This window comes from Meriones unguiculatus, chromosome 12, assembly GCF_030254825.1.
Source record: "Meriones unguiculatus strain TT.TT164.6M chromosome 12, Bangor_MerUng_6.1, whole genome shotgun sequence".
Taxonomy (NCBI): domain Eukaryota; kingdom Metazoa; phylum Chordata; class Mammalia; order Rodentia; family Muridae; genus Meriones; species Meriones unguiculatus.
The window spans coordinates 32,371,549-32,396,150 of record NC_083360.1 but is presented as its reverse complement, the minus strand read 5'-3'; the positions used below and the strand labels follow the sequence as shown (position 1 = coordinate 32,396,150).

Below are 24,602 nucleotides of genomic sequence, written 5' to 3'. Positions count from 1 at the left end.
AGGGAAGAATTGAGCAGGGGCAGGCTTTATACAGGGTTTCTTTGGGCTGAGCAGGGCTTTTTCAGGATGGCCTGGGATTTGGTGGGGATTCTGTTGATCTTGGGCTTTTCTGCCTTTTTTTTTTCCCTCTCTGTAGGAGGGGCTTTTAGAGTAGTCTGGGGGCAGTGCTTGGCCACTCTGTACCTCCAGATGCCTGTAAATCTTACACAGGCATATAATACAATATACACACACCCCTACAGCTGAGCAGAGCTAGCTAATTAATGGACTATTTAAAATGTATATTTAACACATCTGAGCTTAGATAAAAGCTAAGCAAGGAAGTTCCACGATGGCGTTGAGGGCATGGCTCCAGAGATAGGCAATCATGAGGACTCGTTGGGTCCTCAGAGCCTGTGTAAAGCTCAATTTTTAATTCTGGGCCTCCTGTGAGAACCAGACCCTGGAAAGCTCATAGCACAGCTACAGCATGCATCTCACTGATGTATACTTGTTCCCTGCAACCAGAAACTGTACCTCAAGTAGAGGAAGGTGAGGACCAATACCTGAAGTTGTCCTCTATGTACATCTACACTCAGACACAGGAACCTGCATACCTGTGCACACTATACACACACAGTACACACACATAAAAGACAAGTTCCATGTTGCTTTCCTTAACAATCGCAAGATTCATATTTTACACCTGCGTTAGGTGGTTGTTACACGTATGTGCAATGACAGAAATAGATGTGCCTTTTCACAGTGACAAACTTTATTTAATAACCAATGAATTCACAAAGTATGTCAGTTTCCTTGGCTGCAGTTTGTCAACTGATGCCAATTTTGTTTGCTCGCTAGCCATTGGCAGTTTCTTTGTTCCAACCTCAGTCAACCCACAGATCACATATTACACTCCATTTTTGTGCTCTGAATCATCAATGAATGGAGGAATCAGGGGAGGGAATAATAATAGACACTGTGAAGACTGGAGCTCCTTAAAGAACTCAGCCAATAATGAAATCAGGGGCATGCAAATCAGGAATATAAAATGCAATATCTTACACCAAATCATGGTGGTAGCCATTTTGCCTTTTCTCCAGGCAGTCTTAGTAAGGTTGTAAAATAAACTGCCTTGTTTCTGCATCTCTGGCTCTTCAGTGCTCTTATTACGAAGTGAGGATTGTTTTTTCTCACAGTGGCAACTTAGCTACAAGAATATCTTTTCTGAAAATATCATTGGTTCATCCTCAAGATGCCTGCAGAGCTGTTGTTATTAAGAAAGAAAATCCCAAATCATTCTATTTTGGCAATGAAAACTCAGGAGCCAGATGCTGGGGTGAAAACCTGCTAGTTCAGAGAGGCAGAGAAAGCACCCAGCTGACCTTCTTACCCAGCTTACATTCTAAGGGAAAAAGCCAAAAGCTAAAAGCCCAAGGCCAAAAGCTTTCTAGCTCAGCTTATGGCCCAGGAGGAAAAGACCTACTAGCTCACCCCACAACCCAGGAGAAAGTCAAAAGCCAAGAGCTGAAGACCTTCTTCTACACACTGCCTTAAATACCCTTTCCTCAAAGTCCCTCACCGCTTAATCCCTGTCAGCTGGTTTCTTGCTTCACCTCTTGACCTAGGGTTAACTTTATTAAATCCTGTGTACAGAAAGATCTTGGATTAAAGGTACGTGTTAGGGCTGAATCACCCCAAACAAACAAACAAACAAACAAACAAACAAACAGCACAGGTTTTTACAGTTCTCAATCTTGGGGTTCACAATGGGATCAAATATCCTGCAAACACCACTAATCTAGCATTGTAGAATGCCTGACATGCAGTCGTGGAATTGCAAGGAACACAGCATTTAATCAAGAGACTTATTTTAAACCTCAGGAGGTGGGCATAAGATCCAATGGGCCTACCATGCACTGCCTTACCCAGAGGCAGCCAGCATGGCAGAATGCTGGCCAGCCTTCTGAAGGCAAGACTCAGTGCCATCTTGGAGGACACACTCTAAAGTCTTATGTGCTATCATGCCGTCAGTGACCAACTCAGGCATGTGAGGCTTCTATGTCCCTCAACCTTGGACTCTGTGTGAATGGAGACTCTGGTCCCCAAAGAGAATATGCTCCATGCCCCAACCCCCCTGCCTGCCATTCCCAGGAGACACAGAAAAGTTCCCATTGAACTATTGATTAAAGTCTCCACCTCTGTGTTTTGACCTCTGTGCCTGGCAGGATAACTGACTCTGATCATCAGGAATAGCTTGGGTTATTTTGACAAGACAGGGACACAGGCAGAATGAGGAAAGCCCAGATGACCCACACCTCTTGCCACGTCTTTGTCCATTTTGACTGTGAATGGACACATGGAATTCCTCTGGCTTGTAAAGGGTCATGTTAAGGGATTAAGCAGTAAGAAGGATCTTTAAGACAGCATGTAGAAGAAGAAGGTCTTTGGCTCTTTGGCTTTTGGCTTTCTCCTCTTGGGCTGTGGGGTGAGCTAGTAGATCTTTTCCTCCTGGGCCATTAGCTGAGCTAGCAAGCTTTGGGCCTGGGGCTTTAGCTTTTGGCTTTTGGTTTTTAGACCCTCAGCAGTGAGGTCTCAGCTGCAACAATGGAGCATCCCGTTGAGATCTCCAAGGTCTTTTAAATGATCTCTGGAGGTCTAATACCTGTAAATTCTAAGCATTTGTGTTAGTTGCCCTGTGTGTGAAACCAGTGATAAGAGAGACTTAGCCAGGCCTGAAATCACCAGTACTTGAGGCCAAGACAGGGGTGTTGTGTCTAAAGCCAGCCTGGGAAATTTATTAAGACATAGCTTCAAAATAAAAATAATATAAAAGTCTAAGATATAGCTCAGTGGTAAGGCTCCTGTCTACCATGAGTGAGGCCCTTGCTTTAATCTCCAGCACCACACACACACAGTCTGTACAAGCTTATTTAGGTGGGACTTTTTTCGAGATGAATGCCTATACTTATTATTTTAATGTTATATTAGACATGAGAATAAACTGTGAGCCTGCAAAGGCAAAGGCCCTTTGTGCAACAGAGGCACTACTTTTGTGGCTATGACGGCCTTGCCCTGTAGAAGGCACAGGGACCACAAGCATACCAGGGTCATCAATGGTGCAGCAATTAGAAGCATCTACCACCAGCAAGTAAGAATTTTTTTTTTAAAAAGGAAGTGGGTTTTTTGTTTTTTGTTTTTGTTTTTTTTTTTTAAACAAACTCTACGGGTTGGGTTGGGGTGCTCGTTAAGAGCACTGGCTGCTCTTCCAAAGTCCTGAGGTCAATTCCCAGCAACCACACGGTGGCTCACAACCATCTATAATGAGATCTGGTGCCCTCTTCTGGCCTGCAGATGTATACGCAGACAGAACATTGTATATATAATAAATAAATCTCAAAAAACAAACAAACAAAAACTTAAGGGGGCTGGAGAGATGTCTCCATGGTTAAAAGTACTTCCTTCTCTTGCAGAGGACCCAGGTTCAGCACCCAAATGGCAACAGCTTACAACAGCTTATAACTCCAGTTTTAGAGGACCTAATGCCCTCCTGTGGCCTCTGAGGGATAGAGAGATGGCTGTTAAAAGCACTGGTTGTTCTTACAGAGGATTGGGTTCAATTCCCAGGATCTCAGTGGAGGTTCACAATCATCTGTAACGTAAGTCTTGGGGAGTCTGACACCGGATCCGCTTCTTCTGGCCGCTGGAGGCATTGCATGCACACAGTGCTCTGACATACATGTAGGTAAAACACTCAGAAATATGAAATAAGAATGGGGGTGTGGCTGGAGAGATTGTTCGGTGGCTAACAGCACTGACTGCTCTTCCAGGCTCAATTCCCAGCACCCACATGGCAGCTCACAACTGTCTGTAATTCCAAGATCTGACCCTGTCACCCAGATATGCATAGGCAAAACAGCAATGCACATAAAATTTTAAAAAATGTTTAAAAAAAAGAATAAAGGGAGAATTTTCTTTCTCTTAAAAATTTAAGAATTTTCTTTTCTCTTAAAAAACAAAAGTAGATGCCTATGAGCCTGGAGAGCAAGCCAGCAAGCAGCATTATTCTATGGTCTTTGCTTTCTTTTCTGCTTCCAGCTTCCTGTTTCTGCTCCTGCCTTGACTGTTCTCTATGATGGAATGTCATCGGGACATGTGAGTCAAATAAATTCTTTTTTCTACAAGTTACTTTTGGTTGTGGTGTTTACCACATTAGTAGAAAGCAAACTAGGATATACACTAAAAATCCTTAAAAAAACAAAACAAAACAAAACAAGAACATGTGATACTTACACAGTGGAGTAGACTAGGCCATAAAGGGTTCAGGGGGATGGAACCGGAGGGTGGAACCAGAGACCATCAGGGTAAATGAAATAGGCCAGACTTGGAAACACAAGCATTGACTGCCCATGTGTGGAACTCCTCTCTCTCTCTCTCTCTCTCTCTCTCTCTCTCTCTTTCTCTCTCGACATACAAGTAGAATAGGAATTATTTGGGAAGAAAGGGACTAACAGGGATGGGTTTCGAGAGATTGTAATGGGGGACATGAACAAAACACACAATATAAATTTGTAAAATTTCATAATGAAACTCATTCATATGTCTGCCATGAGTGTATAAGCCTCCCCGGAAATGTTCAGTGTTGACATTTCCTTCTGGAAGAGACCTTCATTACAGTCCCGTCCCCCCAACCCCCGACCTCTACTTCCCAAATTCTGGGATTGTAGGCATTTTGACTGAAGAAAGCCTAAAGGCCTGACAGCTCTGCAAGGTTGTCCCTGGGCTGAGAGTGCTCATCACTCGCCACCCGGTGTAACCTGTCCCCAGGCATTTTCAGTCCATGAGTGCCAGCTCTGCCAGAGCTTCATTTTTCAGTAGGTTAACATTGCTGGCAGCATGGAGTCTGCCCACCAGCATGAGAGATTGCCCTGGAGCCCATCTGGGCTGTACCCATCTGGCAGTCTCTCTTAAGGAGACAGGCTTTGTTGTAATTTTTCATAAGACCAAGTAATTGCTATAGATGGTCTCAGGGAGTGTGAAAAGTAAAATGGCTCCAGGAAAAGTGAGGACAAATATTGAGTGTTTTCATTGTTCTACTTTCTCCCGGAGGCTGGGGCTGGTGCTTTTGTGTTTGTGTGGATGTGGATATGTGAAGTCCAAGTCCTTCTGGTAGTCTTGCTTTGCTCTGGAGATATAATCAGTTGTTCCTGTTGCCACGCTATCCGGTGTATTCCTAGGCTAGCTACCATGGTGCAGGACACGGTAACCCTGCCCTGAAGGGTGAAGGCAGGTGGTTGAGCAGTTTGAGGCTGGCCTAGCTTACATAGTGAGAGCCCGTCTCAAAAAGCAAACCAGAGCAAAACAAACTAAACAAAACCAAAAAGAAGAAAGGCATACACTTTTTAAATTTTTATTTATTAGTTTATTTCTTTACTTATTTTTGACAAGGTCTCCGAACTGTAGCACAGGATGGCTCCAGACCCTCAGCAATGCGTCTGCCTCAGCCTCTGCAGCACTTGGATGATAAGCACGTGTTCCCGCGCCCATATCATGAGGCCTAAATGGAACAAGCTGGGCAAGGCCCACTGTGCTGCACCCCCAGCCCTTATTAACATTCAGGTTAACATACAGAGTAATGAGTTTTGTAGTGACACATGTATGCCATTGTGCTCGTTCTTACCCGTCCCTCCTCCCACTATTCTCTTCCCTCCCCACCCCTTGCTGGTTCCCACGTCCCACTAGGTCCTCTCCTTGTTTCCATCACCCTCTCTTCCCTTCAAATCTCTTCAATTTTTGGGTCCCAAGAAATTCCTTTTTCCAAAGTCTGGCCTTTAGATAAGCCAGCATTCCCTCGGGGGGTTAAAGAAATAGTTCCTATTTGCTAAAAGGAGTCATTCTGCTGATCTCTGGCAAAGGGACGTACAGCGCCTCCACCAACCTAGGCCTGTGGTGCCTGTTAGCAGACCTTGATACCTCTAGGCTTCCTCAGTCCTTACTTACAAGTACCTGTTGCAGAGTCATCCTGGCCAGCATGCAAACCCTGTGCCCTACCCTAAACCTCTCCAGCCCCTGAGTGTCACTTCCCTTCCACCTAGTATTGTCTTCTATTCTCTGTTTTCTCTTGTATAACTCGCCCATTTTGGCTGCACATTCTCTTAGTGTTCTTTGCCTCTTGATCCTTGGCTTCTCTCTCTGCTCCCTCTTTCACCCTTCCCCCATCTCTCTCCTCTCATGGCCTAGTTCAGCCTGAACCCTTCCAGATGCCCTTGGCTGTACTCTCCCTCACATCTTCAATAAAAATCTTCTCAACCATATCTAGGAGCAGTCATGTGCTCATTTTTCATTCACCTGTGTAAACTACGATAGTAACACGTGTATTTTTATTATGCAATAAATGTTCTCTGCATACCCACATGTGTCCATCATTGTTCCATCTGTCCATTCTTCTCATGCCAGCCGCATGCCTACGAGAGTATTTTCGTCTTTGGGATTATATTTCTAACAATGGGCTATGTTCTAGCTCGTTCACCCAAGAGCACCAGGAGGTGCTAGCCTTTCCTTGTTGGGGAGACTCCCCACAAAGCAACTATAGACTCTTCACAGACAAAGGTCACTGAAGGCCAGAGGGAAGGTAGAGTTGAGCAAAAGGTCAACCAAACAGATTTTGAAGGGTGTTCAAAGCAATCAGGGCAGTGTGGGAGGGTCAGCTTCAGGTCTGGACAGCTCAGTGACTCCACTGTTTTCTGAGAAACTACAAAGTTAAGGCAGGTGTGAAATGTGAAGTCCAGAAATTCCTTCCTTGTAGCTCCTGGTCTTAGTCAAAGTGACTTAGCGGCTTAGGCTAGAGTGGGGAGCTTCGTTTTTTTACTAAAACGTTTTTGAAGAGTACAAGTTTGAGAGCTTGTAATGTTCGGGGAAGAAAACAAAATCTATGTTTAAAAAAGTAGTAGACTCTCAAAGATTATTGGTTATTGGAACACTTTGCACCTGAATGCATAGCCTTGGTTGAAATACAGTTTCCTGGTGACAGTATAACAGGCCCCCAGACCTTAGCACAACTAACTCCATGATGGAAGTGCCATTCAGGCTGTAAAACTCAGCCTGTGGACAGCACCACCTGCCAAAACTAAAACAAAGGCCTAATCCATCAAAGTCCATAGTCCTAGGAAAGTCTCTAAATGTACTAACCTTGCTTTTTGGCTTCTGTAGTTTTACTTCTGGCTAACTGTTCTTGTTAACTGAAGTATGTCAACCCAGAACATAGTTTTATGCTTAAAAACTCATCTTTGAGAAAGGCTCAGTGCTACACTGGGATCCCGAACACCCAGAGTAGTGGCACTGGCTAATAAAGACTTTCTAATGGGTCAAACCTGTGTCAGAGCAGTCTCCTCTGGAGAGTACCCTGCGACACTGTAGCCTCTTATCCCTGCAAAACGCACGTGCACGCCAACTTCCCTCACTCCGAGCTAATGGCTGCTTCGTCTGTCCTTCCTTCCTTCCTTCTTCCCTCCCTCCCTCCCCTCCATCCTTTCTTCCTTCCTTTTTTATCTTCTCTTATTTCCTTGAGTTTTGAGATGAGGACTCACTCAGTCGCCCAGTCTGGCTGGGAACTTGCAGTGATTCTCCTGCCTCAGCCTCTTATCTTCTCACGTTCTGGATATACCTGTGTACCAAGAACCATGCTTGGCTCTCCACCCCCTCCTCTTCCATCTTCTCTTCCTCCTTTTAAAGAGAAAGGGTCTTCATGGGAATTCCCAGGCTGGCAGGGAATTCCTGGGATCGATCTGTCTCACTTCAGTCTCCTGAGTGGCTGGGGCTGAGGGTGTGCACCCCCAATGTGACCGCCGAGATTTCACTTTCTCGCTGTGGCCCTTCAGAGAGAAATCTCCGCATTATGATGTAACCCGCAGTCTTTTTCACTTTCTCTGACAACACGACTAGGCCATCCCAGCCCTGTGGCAACAGCACACGCATTACATTAACGAGCACTGCTAATTAATAGCTGCTACCCAGGTCCATGCTTATCCGAGTTGAGGCTTGGCTTGTGACAATCAGCCTGGCACAAAAAGAGGTTCTCTTGAAAGGGTGACCTTTGGCAGTTCGCCTTGTAACAGACATCTCATCAGAAGACGATTAGAGGCATTTTATTAGAGTCCCAACATCCTCACAAGTGGAAGTGGGAAAACGTGGTTACGATAACCTCGTTCAACACGCTCATCAAATGGGGAGCAACCTGAAACTCGGAGAGCTTAAACACTCTAGCCGAGGTCACACAGCACTGCTAGGGTCATACCTGAGTCTCCAGTGGGGCTGGGCAGAAAAGGAATCTTTTGTTCTCTCTACCAGGATGTTTTAAAGTGATTTTTCCTAGTTAAGGGCAAGCAGCCCTGCAGCTCTGTTCCCGAAGGCTTCCTGATTTCCTTGATTCCTCCAGGACTCTCCAGCCGATTAGGAAACTTGTTTGTCTGGGCCGGGGCCAGGGGTTGCCCCACCTCCTTGGCAGGCTGATGGCAGAAAACAGCTGACTCCAGAGAGCTCGCTCACGTGACCGACGCAATTACTTGTTCTGTTCCTTGTCCTCAAGTCAGAGCGGGTACGTCCAGGGGATTCCAGGTGCACCAGGTAGGAACCCTAATCCTGAATGTCTGCAGCCAGAGCAGCGAGGTGGGAGAGTGCGGGGGGTGGGGGGCCGCAGGCCGAGGTTGCGGGGGACGACGACAAGCACTGCCAGACAGACTTGGGACAGACTAGACATTGGGCTTTCTGTGCTGCTTCCCGGGTCTTTAACTCTTTGGGGACGGATCGGTTGGCTCCCAGTTGTCCCACAGGGTCCCCACTGGTCCTTCCCCTGCTTTTGTTCCCCACCTGGAGGACGGCTGCCCTGCCCTTCCTTCCTCTGTTCTTTGGCCTCCTGCCGGGTAACAGACCTTTCCCCTTTTCTCTCTGCTGACTTAGCAGCTGCGCTCGGGCGCTTCGGGGCGTTGGCGGGACAATTAATCAGTGACAGGAAGCGACCTCTCTCTAAGCAAGTGACCAGTTGCCGTCAGACAAGCCCCTCGACGCTGGTCCCAGGAGTCTCCCGCCTCCCACCTGTGCCTGCCATGGAGCTCCTGAAGGTGCTGCTGCTCCTGTCGGGAGCCCTCGGGGCTCTAGCTGAGTTCTGTGGTGAGTAACCAGCGACTGTCTGGACCCTGTTTCCCCTGGAGTCACAAGAGGGATGGATGGCTGCCTTGTCCAGTCCCCTTCTTAGATATTTGAGGGATCAGAAACTGGGGGTGGGGGAATGAAGAACCTCATCTGTCCCTCAAGTCTCCCACAGCAGTTTAGGTTTAAATGCACCTTAGTGCTTGGGCACGCTGAGCAGACACCTGCTCACCCCTGCCCCCCCAAGACAGGATCTCCCCAGCTATCCAGCAACGTGTTCATTTATGCACTCAGCACGTAGGAGGCCTCTCTGGGATCGGCCCAGTATTTAGTTTGAAGAAAAAATCGGGAGCACGCAGGACCACTGAAGAGCTCCTTCACCATCATGAGAACTTTGAGGGCTTGGGGTGTAGTCCCTTTATCACTCCTGGCCTCCTTGTGTCTTGTGAGGTGAGCTGAGGCTGTTCCTCCGGCCTTCCGCCTTGCTTGTGGGGTGAGGACACCACGGTTTCATCATCAGTTAAGGCTCTGTACGTTATGAAATAGACAGGACTATTCACTAAAGACTACACAATGAGGGCTCCCGGGCTTCTGAATCCAGTCAGTCCTCCGGTGAGAGGCCGCCCTAGTGCGAGAGTGTGTGTGTTGGGCTGTATTAGGGTTCTTTAGAACAGTGTTTCTCACCTTCCTAATGCTGTGACCCTTTAACACAGCTCCTCGTGTTGTGTTGACCCCCAACCATAAAATCATGTTGCTGCTACCTCATAACTGTAATTTTGTTAACGTAAATACTTTTGGAGATAGATGTTTGCTAAAGGAGTCATGACCCACAGGTTGAGAACCACTTCTCTAGAGGAACAGAACCGATAGCATGAGTTTGTGTTTTGAAAGACTGACTTACAGGGGATAGTCATGGAAGTACAGCAGTGGCTGCCTCTTGTTGGAAGAAGGGCTGAGAATCCCGGAGCTGTTTATCCTACAGGGCTGGTTATCTCTGCAGACCCACTCTGGTGCTGGAGTCCTGGAGGATTTCCTGGAGAGTTGCTGGTCTTCAGTGTCTGTTGAAATCACGAAGAAGGTAGACTTAATACCAGCCGCAGCAATAGGGTAGAAGAACTTGCGAGTGAGAGTGAGGGCAAGCAGGAAAAAAAGTGAAAGTTTCCTCCTTTCTCTTATCTGGGCTGCCACCAGAAGGTTTGGCTCTGATTTTGAGTGTATTTTCTTGCTTCGAATTGTAATCTCAATAAGAAAACTCCGCATAGGTGTGCCCAGCAGTTTGGGTTCTAATTGACTCCAAATGCAATTAGGTTGACAAGCAAGATTAGCCATCACAGGGGCCTTGCCTGGGGCCACTTTTATTGGCTTGAGTGAATCTGCCTGGCTCCTTCCTTCTAAAGATGGTAAATTATGGTTACCAGACTCCTGTTAGAGGCAGCATCTGGCTCAGGACGGCAGTCAGAACCTGGGGTGGGGTGTCTGAGCTCCCTTACTAATTTCAAGGAAGTGTGGAAGAGCAGAGTTCTAGAGCCGAGATGTAGCTCAGTTGGTAGAGTGCCTGCCTACCACAAACGAAGCCCTGGGCTCAGTATCCAGCATTGTGTCATCCAGGCTTGGTGGCATGCCCCTGTCAACCCAGCATGTGGGGAGTAGAGAGGCAGGAGGATCAGGAGTTCAAGGTCATTCCCAGCAACATACTGGGTTTGAGGCCAGCCTGCAATACTGCTTCAATATTTTTTTAAAAAGTATTTTAAAAAATTATTTAACCCTGCTTAAATAATTAAAAAAAAAAAAAGTTCTACAGAGACAGTCAGAAAGATAGAGCACCAGAGCAGAGGACCTCAGAGATACTGATAGAACTCTGGAAAAATGGAGACAGATCCCCCAAAAGTAAGTTTTCCCTCTTTCCATCAGGGCCTCACTGTGATGTATTTCAGGCCTTGGCCTCCCAGGTGCTGAGGTTTTTAGGCCTGTGTCACCATGTCCAGCTTGTGCCTGACTGTCAAAAGCAACATTTCGTGAGGAGCCAGCCAGGTGCCTTGGCCTGGTCCACAGGGCAAACAGTCATTTAGAGTTTGTAGTAGGGAATGGCCCCCCTACATCCGTGGATACCTATGACTTCTGGAAAAACAGGTTAGAGAGATGGGGCTATGATCAAGGGGCCCTGGTCCTCAGGCACAGAAACTCAAGAAAGCAAAAAAGGGCCCCATGGCAGGCCTTCCCCCCCGCCTTGCAATGTTGGAATATAATCCCATTGGTCAGCTGGAGTGGATGGTGACTGGGAGTCAGCAAAAGGGGCAGAAAGTACACAGTGCCTCCATTCTGTGTGGACCCTTCTCAAGGAAGGAAGTCAGCCATCAGTTGGAATTGGGGCATATCCCTGAGATTTCTGTGTGTTGCTTACATATCTTCAGGTAAATCCCAAGTTGTGACAGGCTGTCAGTAGCTGGTCTCCCAGTGTCAGACTCTTTTCACTGTCTTTTAAGGCTGGTGTAGAGGAATTTCCTCGGGCAGCTGGGGGAATCAGCTGGCAGCCTACAGCGTGTGGACTTCGATGTGGAACGTTCACTGCTTGGAGGCTGGACCTTTGACCAATATGTAGCACACACATTCATGAGGGTGCCAAAGAGCAAGGGAAGGGGATTGCAGTCTGACCCAGTCTTGGGTCTGCAGCATCACATACTACACAGCCCGACTTTGAGCTTCTGACTCCTCTTCTATGCAAAACGATGATGAAGATATTTATACCACAGGGCTGGTGTGAGGGTCAAAGGAGATGGGTGCTTGGGCTTGCTGCTGGGGTTGGCCTGCAGTCACTCCTGACAGGTGGGTGGTTGCCTGGCACCAGCACCCTTTGATCCCTGCCCATCACCTCTCCTCTCCCATCTCCCTCTTAGGAGATGCCAGCTTTCTTTTTTACCCGCTGCCTTTCCCCACACAGGTGGGATGTAGGCTGCGTGGTAACGGGAATAGAAAAGGTTTTGTCTGGTAAAGTGGTAAGAATAGTTGTTTGCTAGAGCATAGCCTGGAGACCTCTCTCATACCATTTTCTTTCCTCAGTAATACCACAGATGGACAGCCAGCTGGTAGAGAGGCTGGGCCAGCGACTCTTGCCTTGGATGGATCGGCTCTCCCTGGAGCAACTGAACCCCAGCATCTATGTCGGCCTGCGCCTTTCCAGCATGCAGGCTGGGACCAAGGAGGACCTCTACCTGCACAGCCTTAAGCTCACATACCAGCAGTGCCTCCTGGGGTATTACCACTCTCTAGTCTTTACCTATGACTTGATCAGTGTTATAAGACATAGGAGACTGGGTTCTAATTGGGGTATTTATGGCTTTTTGACAAACTAGGCGTATTTTGTCTTTTCTGGGCTTTTTTCCACCTTCAGAGTGAAGGAGTAAGTGGCACTAGGTCAGAGATGCATTTTGTCCTGAAACTGCATCCCCCTGATTCTTGAAGCAGCACCTAATTCTTACTGTGCTCCCCACCTTTGTCTGAGGCAGATGTCCCTAATCCATGAGCCCCCAAGCAACACCTGACTCTTTCTGTGCACCCCAACCTATACCTAAGGCAGACATCACTAATCTATAACCAAATATATGGTTGTATATTGATACAAAAAGCGGTGTCTAATGATTTCTATCATTTACTCTTGGGCTGAAGACAGACACTGCTAATTTTTCTTTCGTGCAGAGTCTGGAAGTAGCATATTTCTGTGCTTTTCCTACAAAGAGTGGCCATTAAAGAGAGGCCTGCTTTGGAGTTTGAATGAGAGGTGAATAAGAAAACAACAACAACAACAACAACAAAAACCCATCACTCATTAGATGTACTAGCACAAACCTTTAATCCCAGCACTTGTGAGGCAGAGACAAGCATTGCTCTGTGAGTTCAAGGCCAGTCTAGTCTGCAGAGCGAGCTCCAGGACACCCAGGGCTACACAGAAAAACCCTGTCTTGAAAAAACAAACAAAAAAGGGGAGGGAAAAGCCATGAAGTACCTTCTGGATTCCATTCCTTCTCAAGAATGAAGGGAAGGGAGAGGAAATAAAGGAGAGAGTGCATGGTTTGACTGGGGGTCAAAGCAGGTGATCTGGATGCAGGCACCCTTATGCTTTAGCCCTGACTTTAACCTTTCTTCTTTTTAACTATCTGTGGGATACATCTCATACTAGGCCAGATGACAGCTAATTCCACTTTGTGAACTTAGTGTGATTCAAGCCAGACTTATGAAGGGGGCGTTTTCTCATGAAGGTGCTGTTGGGTTGCCTCGTCCTAGGTCCACCTCCAGCGATGATCACAGTAACTGCCAGACCAAGCCTTCTGGGGGCGACCTGGCCCTCTACCTGCTTGCTCTCAGGGCCAACTGCGAGTTCATTGGGAGCCGAAAGGGTGACAGGCTGGTCTCACAGCTCAAGTGGTTCCTGGAGGACGAGAAGAAGGCCATTGGTGAGGAGAACAACATTTGAATGGGCAGGGAACAGCTGTGAGACTCATCGAAAGGTTTTGTGGTTTGGAGTTCTGAGGCAGGCCTCAGATTCATAACTGTTCTCATTAGGTGAGGCTCTCGGTGGGAATCAGAACTTTGGGCTTTCTTTCTGGGCTTCTTCCAACTCTCTCTGTTGCCCACATCAAGTCTACCTAGATGCTCGGGTTGAACCCAGTTGCCATGCTTGGCCAAGCCTTTCCCCATTTCCCATGCACGATTGGTTGGGATGCTCAGCCACCAAGACTGACTGGTTATCTACCTCTGGGGCTTGCACAGCCTCCTTTCCACTTACTCCCTAGCCTCTGTGACAACTTCCCAGCCTCCTGACTTGGACCCAGTGCTCAACAGCTGAAGCAAGGCTTTTCAGTATCAACCTGTTCTTCAGGCAGCTTAAACCCTGCAGGGCCTCTCACCGTCCCAGTCATATCTCTCAGGCCCAGCCTGGCTTGTCTCTTACGTTCTCTAGGCATTGTTCTGTTTGCTTCTCTGTGAGCTCCAGCCACATTGGCCTTCCCAAACAAGTTGGGGTATTTATACACAGAGCTACTTCTGTGAAGAATCCTGTCTCAACTTCCCAGCTAGTTAAAGACTTGTGTTATGTGGCTATAGGGACCTTCAGGCCACATTTCTGTTACAATTATGCTATCCTGTGGGCTTATGTTGAGCTGTCATCTACTGTGACCTGCAAAGACAGAACCTGGCATAATCTCTGGGAACTCAGCTAGACACTGAAGGAGTAGGATGCCATGGTCTCCACAGAACGTGTTGTAGCATGCAGACCATCGTTCCCATGAGCTATGGGGCTTCTTGCAGGGAACAGACTGGAAGAGAAGCCCTCAAGCCTAACATATCTCTTTACTCCTTGCCTTTCTAATCACAGGGCACAATCATGAAGGCCAGCTCCGCACCAGCTTTTACCAGTACAGCCTCAGCATCCTTGCACTGTGTGTCCACCAGAAGCGGGTCCACGACAGCGTGGTGGGCAAGCTCCTGTATGCCATTGAACACAGCTACCTTACCTCCCAGGGCCACCTCTCTGTGGGTGAGTGGACAAAACCTAGGCTGCCTCGAGTCCCAGGAGAAGGCCTTCTATGACCCACCCCTATGCTCACCTTTTTTTGAAACATCGCCTCGTCAGATCTCAATTGAGATGGGGGCTGTGAACCAGCTCTGAAACTGGGCTTGGATCCTGACCCCAGCTTCATCAAATGTTCACTGTAGGTCAAAGTCCCCCACCCCCATCAGCTGTCAGTCACAGACTTCCTATGAAACGACCTCCCAGCAGCGTCTCAATAAAAGGTGCTTTACAGACAGAGGGCCTAGCACACCTGGGTGCTCTTGCCACCATACAACCTGAGGATACTTATCTGGTTCCTCACTGTATGACCTTAGGCCATCGCATCCACTTTTCAATCATTATGATTCAAGGTCTCTGCCAGGGGCCTCTGTGAGTGGATGGTAGGGCCTCTTGTAGGGTGGGCAGAATACAGCAGGGGCGGTGGGGTGGAGGGGGGTTGGTAGATGTTGCCCAGAGAGACCTTTGTCAATAAGGGACTTGTCTCAGAGGCTTTTAGAGAAACAGTAGATTATAGCTACCTTTAGGGAGGAGAAGACTTAAAAATTCCCAGGTCCTGGCAGCTTTCCTAGCAATTAAATCAGACTGCCTGAAAGCTAATAAGGCCACCATTAGGGTCAGACTCTCTGAGGGGCTAGACATATAGCCCAGTGGAACAGTACTTAGCCTGGGACCCTAAATTCAATACTCAACACCGCAAAAACAGTATGAATTAGTTAATCAATAAAACAAAGCCCCCTCTGTGGTCCCAGTGTGCACCTGGTTTAGGAGCAGGTGCTGTAGGACCTGTCCCCCTTGGGACCCTCTTCTTCAGTCTGTCCGTCTGACCTGTTGCTCTCAAGGCACTCAGGGACCCAGAAAATCAGTTTGTCTAGGTCTGAGAGGTTCTCTGGGGCTTAGCGTATCCAGTGTTGGGACCCAGAGAGTCCTGGACAAATTGCTCGGATTGGTTCCCTAGATGATCCTGAGTCCCCAAACCCACCTAACGGGGTCCTATCAGACTATCGTTCATACTAGATCTATCTCCCTAGACACTGAAGCCATGGCTGGCTTGGCCTTCACTTGTTTGGATCGCTTCAATTTCAACCCTGATCTGAGACCACGAATCACCATGGCCATCGAGACAGTTCGAGAGAAGATCCTGAAGGCCCAGACCTCTGAGGGCAACTTTGGAAATGTTTATAGCACCCCGCTGGCACTACAGGTGGGAAAGCAATCCTAGGAGCACCCAGCAGGTCTGTGAAGGGTGGGCTGGTGTGGGGCTGGAAGACCTGGCTCCACCCCGCCGACTGACCTACCCCTTCCTTCTCTCCCCCACAGTTTCTGATGGTCTCCCCTGCACATGGGGCAGAGCTGGGCACAGCATGCCTCAAGGCAAGGACATCTCTGCTGGCCAGCCTCCGTGGTGGGGCCTTCCAGAACCCAATGATGATTTCCCAGCTGCTTCCTGTCCTGAACCACAAGACCTACCTGGATCTTATCTCTCCAGACTGCCAAGCGCCCAGGGGTAGCCGAACCTTTCTGTTTCCCGGAGTGATCTGATGTCTGTGGGTCCCAGTGATGGGGGAATCAGTTGGTTTTGCTTTGCTTAGCCAGCATGAGTGTGTGGGTCTGCATAGGGCACCTCAGCTAAAACATGGTCAAAGCCTTTTGATGCTCATAGTGTAGACACAGGTTAAAAAAAAAAAAAAAAATGGACGGAGTAGTGTATTAGTCAAGGTCCTCTAAAGGGGCAGAACTGTTAGGATGGGCCAGATGGCCCAACAGTGGCTCTGTCCCTCTGGAGAGGTGTGGAATTCCAGAGGCTCAGTCTGTGAAGCTGGATGTTTCCGCAGTCCCAGCATGGTGCAGAAGGCCTGAAGGATTCTGGAGAACTGCTAGCCTTACGTCTCCATTGGAAGTCTGAAGAAGTTAGTTTTAATATCAGCAAAGGAGTGCTGTAACAATAGGACAGATGAAGCTGAGAGTGAGAGTGAGGGCAGGCAGCTGAAAACCAGGTTCCTCCTGCCACGCCCTCTTGTCTGGGCTGCCACCGGAAGGCGCTGCCCACACCTGCAGAAGGCCTTCCCTGCTTTGAATAATGTGATCACGAACCCTCCCCCATAGGAAGGCCCCAGAGACTTACATTTTAGTTGACTCTAGAGCCAACTATCACAGATGAGTGAATGAATAAATGAGTAGAGAGACACATATTTGGTTTAATTTTGATACCCAAGGAGCCTTAATTTGCAGCATTGAATCATTTGGGCAGCACTTTGGTGAGAAACTTAAAAGTAGTGAATGGGGTGTTCCAGAAAAGTGGCACGAATGGGCAAAGGAGCAGAGAAGGCAAAAGCAAAGGCACGGAGACCAGTAATGTGGGGGAGGGGTACCATCTTGGAAAAGAGTGCATCTGGGAGAGTGAACGGGGGCATTAGATAGATACATAGGAAGGAGATGAGTCTGCTAGAGGTGACCAGGAAGTGATGTGAACAAATGAGGTGCAGTGTGGCAGAGAGGAGGGAGGCAAAAAGCAAGAGACACCAGCCAGGGGCTCAGAATTGAGCTGTGGAAGAATATGGAGGCTGAAGGCCAAGGGGATGGGACAAGAGCCAGGTTTCAGCTGAGCAGGTGCGCATGGCACTTACTGAGCCAGGAGGGCAGGCCATGGGCCACATGGGTATCCACGGGAAGAAAGGAGGACACATAGCCATGCTCCCTTTCCTAATGACAGCTGCTTCCTCCTTCCTCCCTGGCCCAGTCATGTTGGTTCCAGCTGTTGAGGACCCTGCATCAGTCTACACCCCAGAGGTCATCAGTGTCACGCTGGAGGTCTCCAGTGTCCTGCCACCATACAAACATACATTTTTTGTCCTTGCTGGGTCCACCTTGGAAGATGTCCTGAAGATGGCTCATGACGTAGGAAGATTCACGTGAGACTCCCCATCCCACTCTCTGGCTCTCCCTCCTCTCAGCCCTCTGTGCTTGAAATGGTATCAGGGGAAGGGTGGGGAACAGAAGAGTTTCTTGGGAGAAGTTCTGACGTAACTTCTGCTTCTGCCTTCTACACTTCCTTCTGGCCTGTGTTTTGGACCTGTGGTCTTTGGCCTGTAGTAGGAGCTATAGACCGCCACTGTCATCAAGGGAGCTGGCTCTAGAATCAGAGACCCAGACTTGGAATCCCAGTTCCTCTGCCCCACCCCCCGGAAGTGAGCCAGGACAGTTATTTAGTGAGGGCATGAGATATTCTTCCTCCTAATAGGGCTGCAGTGAGGAGCCCATGGTCATTGGTAGACATGCTTTGAGTAGGTCTAATGCCTGGTATGCAGTGAGAGCTCTGGGAAGAGTAATAACATCCAATAACCTTGATAAAATATTGCCATTAATAACCCTGAGAAGGGCTGGAGAGATGGCTCAGAGGGTAAGAGCACTGGCTGCTCTTCCAAAGGTCCTGAGTTCGATTCCCAGCAACCACATGGTGGCTCACAACCACCTCCTCTGGCATGCATTCAGAACAATGTATGCATGATAAATAAATCTAAAAAAAATAACCCTGAGAAGGTAGACAACGTACTTGTCCCTTGAGGTTTTACAAGCCTGAGAAAGAGCACATCTTCGTTGCTGCTCCTTGCTGGGCCCTGGCCATACCTGGAGGTGGACATGCTCCGCCAAGGGCTCAGAGCAATTGAATCCTTCCTACCAGCTGCTCTGTCCCTTGGATTCTTGCCTCGTCTCAAGAAATCCCTGCTTTCTGCTCCCATCAGAGTTCTAGGAAGTGCTGTCAGTGGGGACTGTTTGGTCCTTTGGGCTGGGAACTCTTAGACCAGAGGTGTGTTAACACCACTGTATTTTTTGTTTGTTTTGTTTTTTGTTTTTTGAGACAGGGCTTCTCTGTATAGCCCTGGCTGTCCTGGAACTCGCTCTATAGATCAGGCTGACCTCCAACTCACAGAGACCCACCTGCTTTTGCCTCCCCAATGCTGAGATTAAAAGTGTGTGCCCAGCAATACCACTGCCTTTTTTTTTTTTAAGATTATTATGTATACAATTTTCTCTCTGTATATACACCTGCATGCCAGAAGAGGGCGCCAGATCTCATTATAGATGGTTGTGAGCCACCCTGTGGTTGCTGGGAATTGAACTCAATCTCTGGAAGAGCAGCTAGTGCTCTTAACCCCTGAGCTATCTCTCCAGCCCCAATACCACTGTCTTGAAGGGACAAAAATACTCCCACTTCCGGGTTAAGTGACATATCCCCCAGGGAAGGTTGAATCTAGAGCCTCTTACAGGCTAAACACAAGCTGTACTATGGAAGCCATCAGAGTTTTACTTTTTATTTGGAAACAAGGTCTGCATTAGTCACTTGTCTTATTGCTGTGACAAAGGACCCTAAAAAAGTGATCTGAGAGGAGAAGGGCTGTTTTGGGCTCATAGTTCCTGGGAAACAGTTCATTATGGTAGAACGGTGTGGCAGCAGGGGACAATGTCCTGTTCAGTTGGGAAATCGCAGTGATGAACGCAGCTGCTCTAAGTCTGCTCTCCTTTCTGCTCAGCGCATGCCCCGGTCCATGCAACAGAACCTCCTGAATTTGGAGTGGGTCTTTCTTCAATTAAGATAATCTACAGAATCCTCTGCAAACATGCCCAGAAATCTGTCTCCATGGTGACTCTAAATCCCTATAAGCTGACAGTCAGGATTAATCATCATGTGTCTCAGAGTTTCTAGGCTGGCCTTGAACTTTCAGTCCTGCTATAGCACCAGGCCTGACCTAAGTCAGTTCCATAAGGTTACTTAGAGGCACTAACAAGTTTACTCAGTGTAAAGTCCTTCCTTTCCCCTCTCTCCCTCCCTCCCTCCCCCCTCCCTCCCTCCCTCCCTCCCTTCCTCCCTCCCTCCCTCCCTCCCTCTGCCTCCCTAGTTCTGGATGGCCTAAATTTGTGTGTGTGTGTGTTTCCTTCTGAGACAGTTTTCCTGTGTCAAGGCTGACTATCCTGGGCTCCCTTTTGTAGACCAGGCTGGCCTTGAATGCACAGAGATCCACCTGCCTCTGCCTCCCTGACTGCTGGGATCACAGGCGTGCACCACCATGCCTGGCTGAGGCACAGGATTTCACAGCAGACAAACACGTGCAGAGAAGTGGCCAGAGCAGCTGTGGAGGGCCTCAGAGTTAAGACAGTGAAAAGGGCTGTTCACGTCTGGCAGTGGTGGTGCACGCCTTTAAGCCCAGCCCTCAGAGGCAGAGGCAGGTGGATCTCTGTGAGTTTGAGACCAGCCTGATGTACAGAGTAAATTCCAGGACAACCAGGGCTACACAGAGAAACTCTGTCTCAAAAAACAAAACAAAACAACAAAACAAAGAGGGAGCGTGTGTGAGAGAGAGAAAAGAAAGAAAAAGAAAAGGGTTGTTCATGGGTTCATGGGGCTGAATTAAAAACAAGAAAGAAAGAGGGGCTGGAGAGATGGAGAGATGGTTCAGAGGTTAAGAGCACTGGCTGCTCTTCTAGAGGTCCTGAGTTCAATACCCAGCAACCACATGGTGGCTCACAACCATCTATAAAGAGATCTGTGCCCTCTTCTGGCCTGTGGGCAGAACACTGTACAAATAATAAATAAATAAATCTTTAAAACAAAGAAAAAGAAAAGGGAAAGGGCTGTTCCTGGGCTGGATGGCAGTGAAGAACTGTACTGTTCTTACAAAATCCAAATTCAGTCCCCAGCATCCACAGAGCAGGACTCACAGCTGCCTGTGTCTCCAGACCCAGGGATCTAAGGCCCTCCTCTGATCTCCGAAGATGTCTGAATTTATGTGTGCACACACACAATTTTTAAAACATGAAAAGGGCTGTTCTACGCCATTCCCTAGACAATCCATTTCTACCAAGTCTGCAGTGTCTACAATTCACAAATTTAGCCAACTTGTATCAATCTGTGCCGAACACAGACTTTTCTTTGTCAGTGCGTCACAACAACCATTTCCATAGCTGTATTAATGTTATAAGTGACCTAGTGGTGGCATAAAGTATGCAGAAAGATGCACACAGGTGTTTGCGTGAATACCCCCCGCCCCCAGTGTATATGGCAGACTTGCATATTCTTGGATTTTAGTGTTTGTCTGGGGCCTTGAACCAATCCTCTGAAGATGTGAAAAGGTGACTGTACTTCCTCTTTGTCTAAATCACCAAGGCGGGTTTCTGGTTTTTGTGTCACTTGTGGTCCTGTAGGTTGAACTTAGTCCCTTATACATGGCGACAGCTGTCGACTACCAAGCCATGCCCTGAGCCCCCTCTTTCTCACCTTTAAATGTTTTCCGTTTGTACGTGCTTAGTATGGTCACCATCTAGTCCTTTTGCCTCCACTTCCCAAGTGCCGAGATGAGGGGGGTGTGCTTCCATGGTCAGTTTATACAGTGGTGGGGAGCAAACCAAAGGTTAGGTGCAGAGGGTGGCAGGGATGTGGGTGTCGTCCACAGTCAATCATCAATCAAGACAACGCCCCAAGGACATGCCCGTTGGCCAATCTGATGGAGACAGCCTCTCAAGTTCCTCTTTCCAGGTGTCACTAGTTTGCTTCGGGTTGATCCAAACTCAGCAGCACAGAGGGCTAGGAGAATGCCGGCCCTGGGGGAGCAGATCTGCTGGGGTGGGTGAGCCCCGATTTCCTCTTTGGAGACAGCAGCTACTTCCTCTCTTTTTGTTTCTATTTTCTAGGTATGGGACACAGGCCTCCTTGTCAGGCCCCTACCTGACATCTGTTCTGGGGAAAGAAGTTGGGGAGCGAGAATTCTGGCAGATTCTCCGAGCTCCTGACACCCCACTGCTGCAAGGTGAGTCTGTGGCCTGTCGCCCTGGATGTGCATCCTACCCAAGTCCTGACCAAGCAAGGCTGCATCAACCCTATCCCAGGCTTTCCCTTGATGCTTCCTGGGCCACAGCCTCAGAAAACCGCTCAATGCCGAATCCAAAATATTTCCCTGAATTCTCAGAACCTTTATGGAAGTATTAGAGAGTTCAAGAAACAGAAAAGAATGAAATCCTACATTTCACTACATGGAAATTTAAGTTCTAAATTTAAATTGAGATTTCTTTTAAAAAATTATTTTTAATTATGTGTGTTATGTGTGCATCTGTGGGGGTGGGGTTGTGCACATGAGTGCAGTACTCAAGGAGGCCAGCAGAGGGGTGGATCCCTGGTGGCTGTGAGCTGCCATGTGAGTCCTGGGAACTAAGTTCAGGTCCTCTGGAAGAGAGGGTCAGTGCTCATAACTGCAGAGCCCTTTCTCCAGCCCAAGTCTTTTTAATTTTTGATACATTTTCTTATATCTACAAGAAATATGTACAATGCTTGTTTTCATTTAAAAATGGAATCCCATTTTGTCAACACTGTCCAACAGACATAAAATGTCAGATGTGTAAATTTTTTCTAGTTGATAAACTAGCATTACATGATATATCTTATTTAGCCCATATATCTCATATATTATCACTCCAGGATGTAAAATCCCAATGTAAAATCACTAATGACATATTTACATGCTTTTTTCTTTTCTTTTCTTTTTTAATTAAATTAATGTTTTGAGCACACAGCCTAGGCTGGCATGTCTCAGCCTCCTGAGATTTCTGGTGTGTTCCCACCATTCTGGCTTTGAAGGATTCCCTTCTTTTGTTTGTTTGCTTGATTTTTTTTCAAGACAGGGTTTCTCTGTGTAACCTTGGCCGTTCTGGACTCACTTTGTAGACCAGGCTGGCCTTGAACTCACAGGGATCCACCTGCCTCTCCCTCCCTGAGTGCTGGGATCAAAGGCATGCACCGCCACACCATGGAAGGCTCTGCTTCTTCACTTAATCACCTCCAGTCACCTGACGCCATTACTGTTGGGTTAGGTTTGAGCACAGGGACTTTGAGGAACACGGACATTCGTACCAAGCATACTTGTTTAAAAGGAAATCGTTCTTGGTGTTGCATGCCTCGGGAGACAGGGGCAGGAGGATTGCTGTGAGTTTGATGCTAGCCTGGTCTACATAGCTGGATGCTGCCTCAACCACTGTCCCCACCAAATAAAAATGACTCAGCAAATGGAGCTGTCCCTGGACACCTGGGTTCTCAAGGAAACTTTCTAATTCTTCCAAGTTTGTTGGTTGGAGCTAAGAATGAACGAGGGTCTCGGGCCTGTCAGGCAGTCCATCTTCCACTGAGCCACACCTGGCCAGGATGCTGGTTTTATTATTTTCCCCTTTCTCCAATGGAGGATGTGCTGTTCTTCATGCTAGTAGAGTGACAGAGCTGGGACTTGAAAACAAGTATCCTCCTGGGCTGAAGGGTCACTCTGGGACACTCAATCATGACATTCTCTGATTATGTCAGAGGACCACACTGAGCCACTTTCTTTGCCTGACAACTCCATTTGGGAGGGGTTGACCTTGCAAGCAGGCACTGCCCTGGTTTCTTGCACTGTTATCCAGCTGTTAGTTCATGTCTACCCATGGGGTGGGGGGGCACCCTCTCTGCTATCTGAGCCTGTGGCCTGAGGGATCTAGCCCAAGCTGGTTCTGAGTGTCCAGCTGGCTCTGGACAGCTCCCCGCTTCCCACCCCCAAACCCTGAGTGGGTTTTACAGATGTGGCTTCAGGGTAGCGGTCACATGACACACTTGGGGTGGGATATTGCCTTGCTGACCCCGTTTGTTTCATTTCTTTCTGCAGGCATTGCTGACTACAAACCAGCCAATGGGGAAACCATTATGTTTCAGCTAGTTAGATGGTAGCCCGGGGAAGTCCTTGGACCCAGATGCCACCTCAAATGCAGCGTCCCCCAGATGACCTCAGCTGTCTCCACAGGGAGGACCCTAAGCTACAGCCCACCTGAGAGCAGGAAGTAAAAAAAACAAACCAAAACCAAACCTCTCCTAGGGAGGCTGCTAGTCTGAGTCTGGCCCTGCCTGACTCCACAGGCCTTTCGTGAAGGCTGCCCTATGATCTGAAGAACCAGCTGCCCTTGACCTCTGCGTAAGGAAGTCTGGCTGTGGGTGTTATGAATATGGCTGCTCTGGGACTAGGGTCCTGCAAGAAGGACCTCCATGGCCCAGGGACTGTGGCTCTGACCCCACACCCGCCATTATCAGGGTGCCGGTCCCAGAGCTGGGCATGAGGCAGCTGGTGGCCAGGCCTCAGCTGGGCCTTCCAACACAATTAAAGCCCTGATTTCCCTTACATGGCTTCAGTGTCCTGGTGCCTCATGTTCTTTGCAGGGGTGAGGGGTGGGAGGAAGGAGCAGGGACGACTGGGGAATGCAGCAGGCTTTGGTCAGTGCTCTCCTGCTTATCAGGTGATGAACTGGCACAAACAGCTGACTACACCTTTCTAATATTGTGTAGAACAGACTGGGGTTGTTAGCGTTTTCATCTCTCACTATGAAGACAAGGGAACCAGTGACTCACCCAAGGTCACAGCTGGGCAATGTCAGACAGGAGACAGATGTTGATCCTGATGAATGTTTGCTGGGGCCTGAGGCTGGGGTGAGCGGCAGAGCACTTGCCTGCCCATACAAAGCCTTGGGTTCTGTTCCCAGAACTGCACGAAACATGAATTAAACACTATTGGATGGGCTAGGGATTGCTCCATTGTTACAGTGTCTGCCTAGCATGAACAAAGCCCAGAATTTAGCACCATATAAAATCAGGCTTGCGCTGGGCTTGGTTGTGCACGCCTTTGATCCCAGCACTCAAGGAGGCAGAGGCAGGCGGATCTCTGTGAGTTTGAGGCCAGCCTGGTCTACAGAGTGAGTCCAGGACAGCCAAGGCAACACAGAAAAACTGGTCTTGAAAAACAAAAAACAACAACAAAACAAAGTCAGGCATGGTGGAGCACACCTGAAATCCCAGTGCTTGGGAGGTGGAGCATCAGAAGTTTAAGGTCATCCTCTTCTGCGTAAGGAATTTGAG

General features: G+C 48.2%; 1 protein-coding gene across 3 annotated transcripts; it reads left to right on the top strand.

The window, feature by feature from the left end:
- Positions 1-8,465: 8,465 nt before the first annotated feature.
- On the top strand, positions 8,466-23,871 carry Tcn2 (transcobalamin 2). Of its 3 annotated transcripts, none has more exons than XM_021652255.2 (10): positions 8,466-8,601; positions 8,935-9,144; positions 12,181-12,373; positions 13,402-13,571; positions 14,492-14,653; positions 15,718-15,890; positions 16,007-16,193; positions 17,427-17,598; positions 21,374-21,489; positions 23,365-23,871. In XM_021652255.2, the coding sequence occupies exons 2-10, from the start codon at positions 9,081-9,083 to the stop codon at positions 23,424-23,426; spliced, it is 1,299 nt and encodes a 432-aa protein (XP_021507930.1). In that variant the 5' UTR covers positions 8,466-8,601; positions 8,935-9,080; the 3' UTR covers positions 23,427-23,871. The 3 variants fall into 3 exon arrangements, with proteins under 3 accessions (XP_021507930.1, XP_021507940.1, XP_060221535.1); XM_021652265.2 differs by having other exon boundaries at positions 8,475-8,601; positions 8,938-9,144; XM_060365552.1 differs by having other exon boundaries at positions 8,519-8,601; positions 9,006-9,144.
- The last annotated feature ends 731 nt before the right edge of the window (positions 23,872-24,602 follow it).

Excerpts from the sequence above, each read along its gene's own strand:
- Tcn2 (XM_021652255.2), top strand. The coding sequence starts at position 9,081 with ATGGAGCTCCTGAAGGTGCTGCTGCTCCTGTCGGGAGCCCTCGGGGCT. Across the intron at positions 15,891-16,006 it reads GCACCCCGCTGGCACTACAG|TTTCTGATGGTCTCCCCTGC; the intron begins GTGGGAAAGCAA and ends TCTCCCCCACAG. Across the intron at positions 16,194-17,426 it reads AGACTGCCAAGCGCCCAGGG|TCATGTTGGTTCCAGCTGTT; the intron begins GTAGCCGAACCT and ends TCCCTGGCCCAG.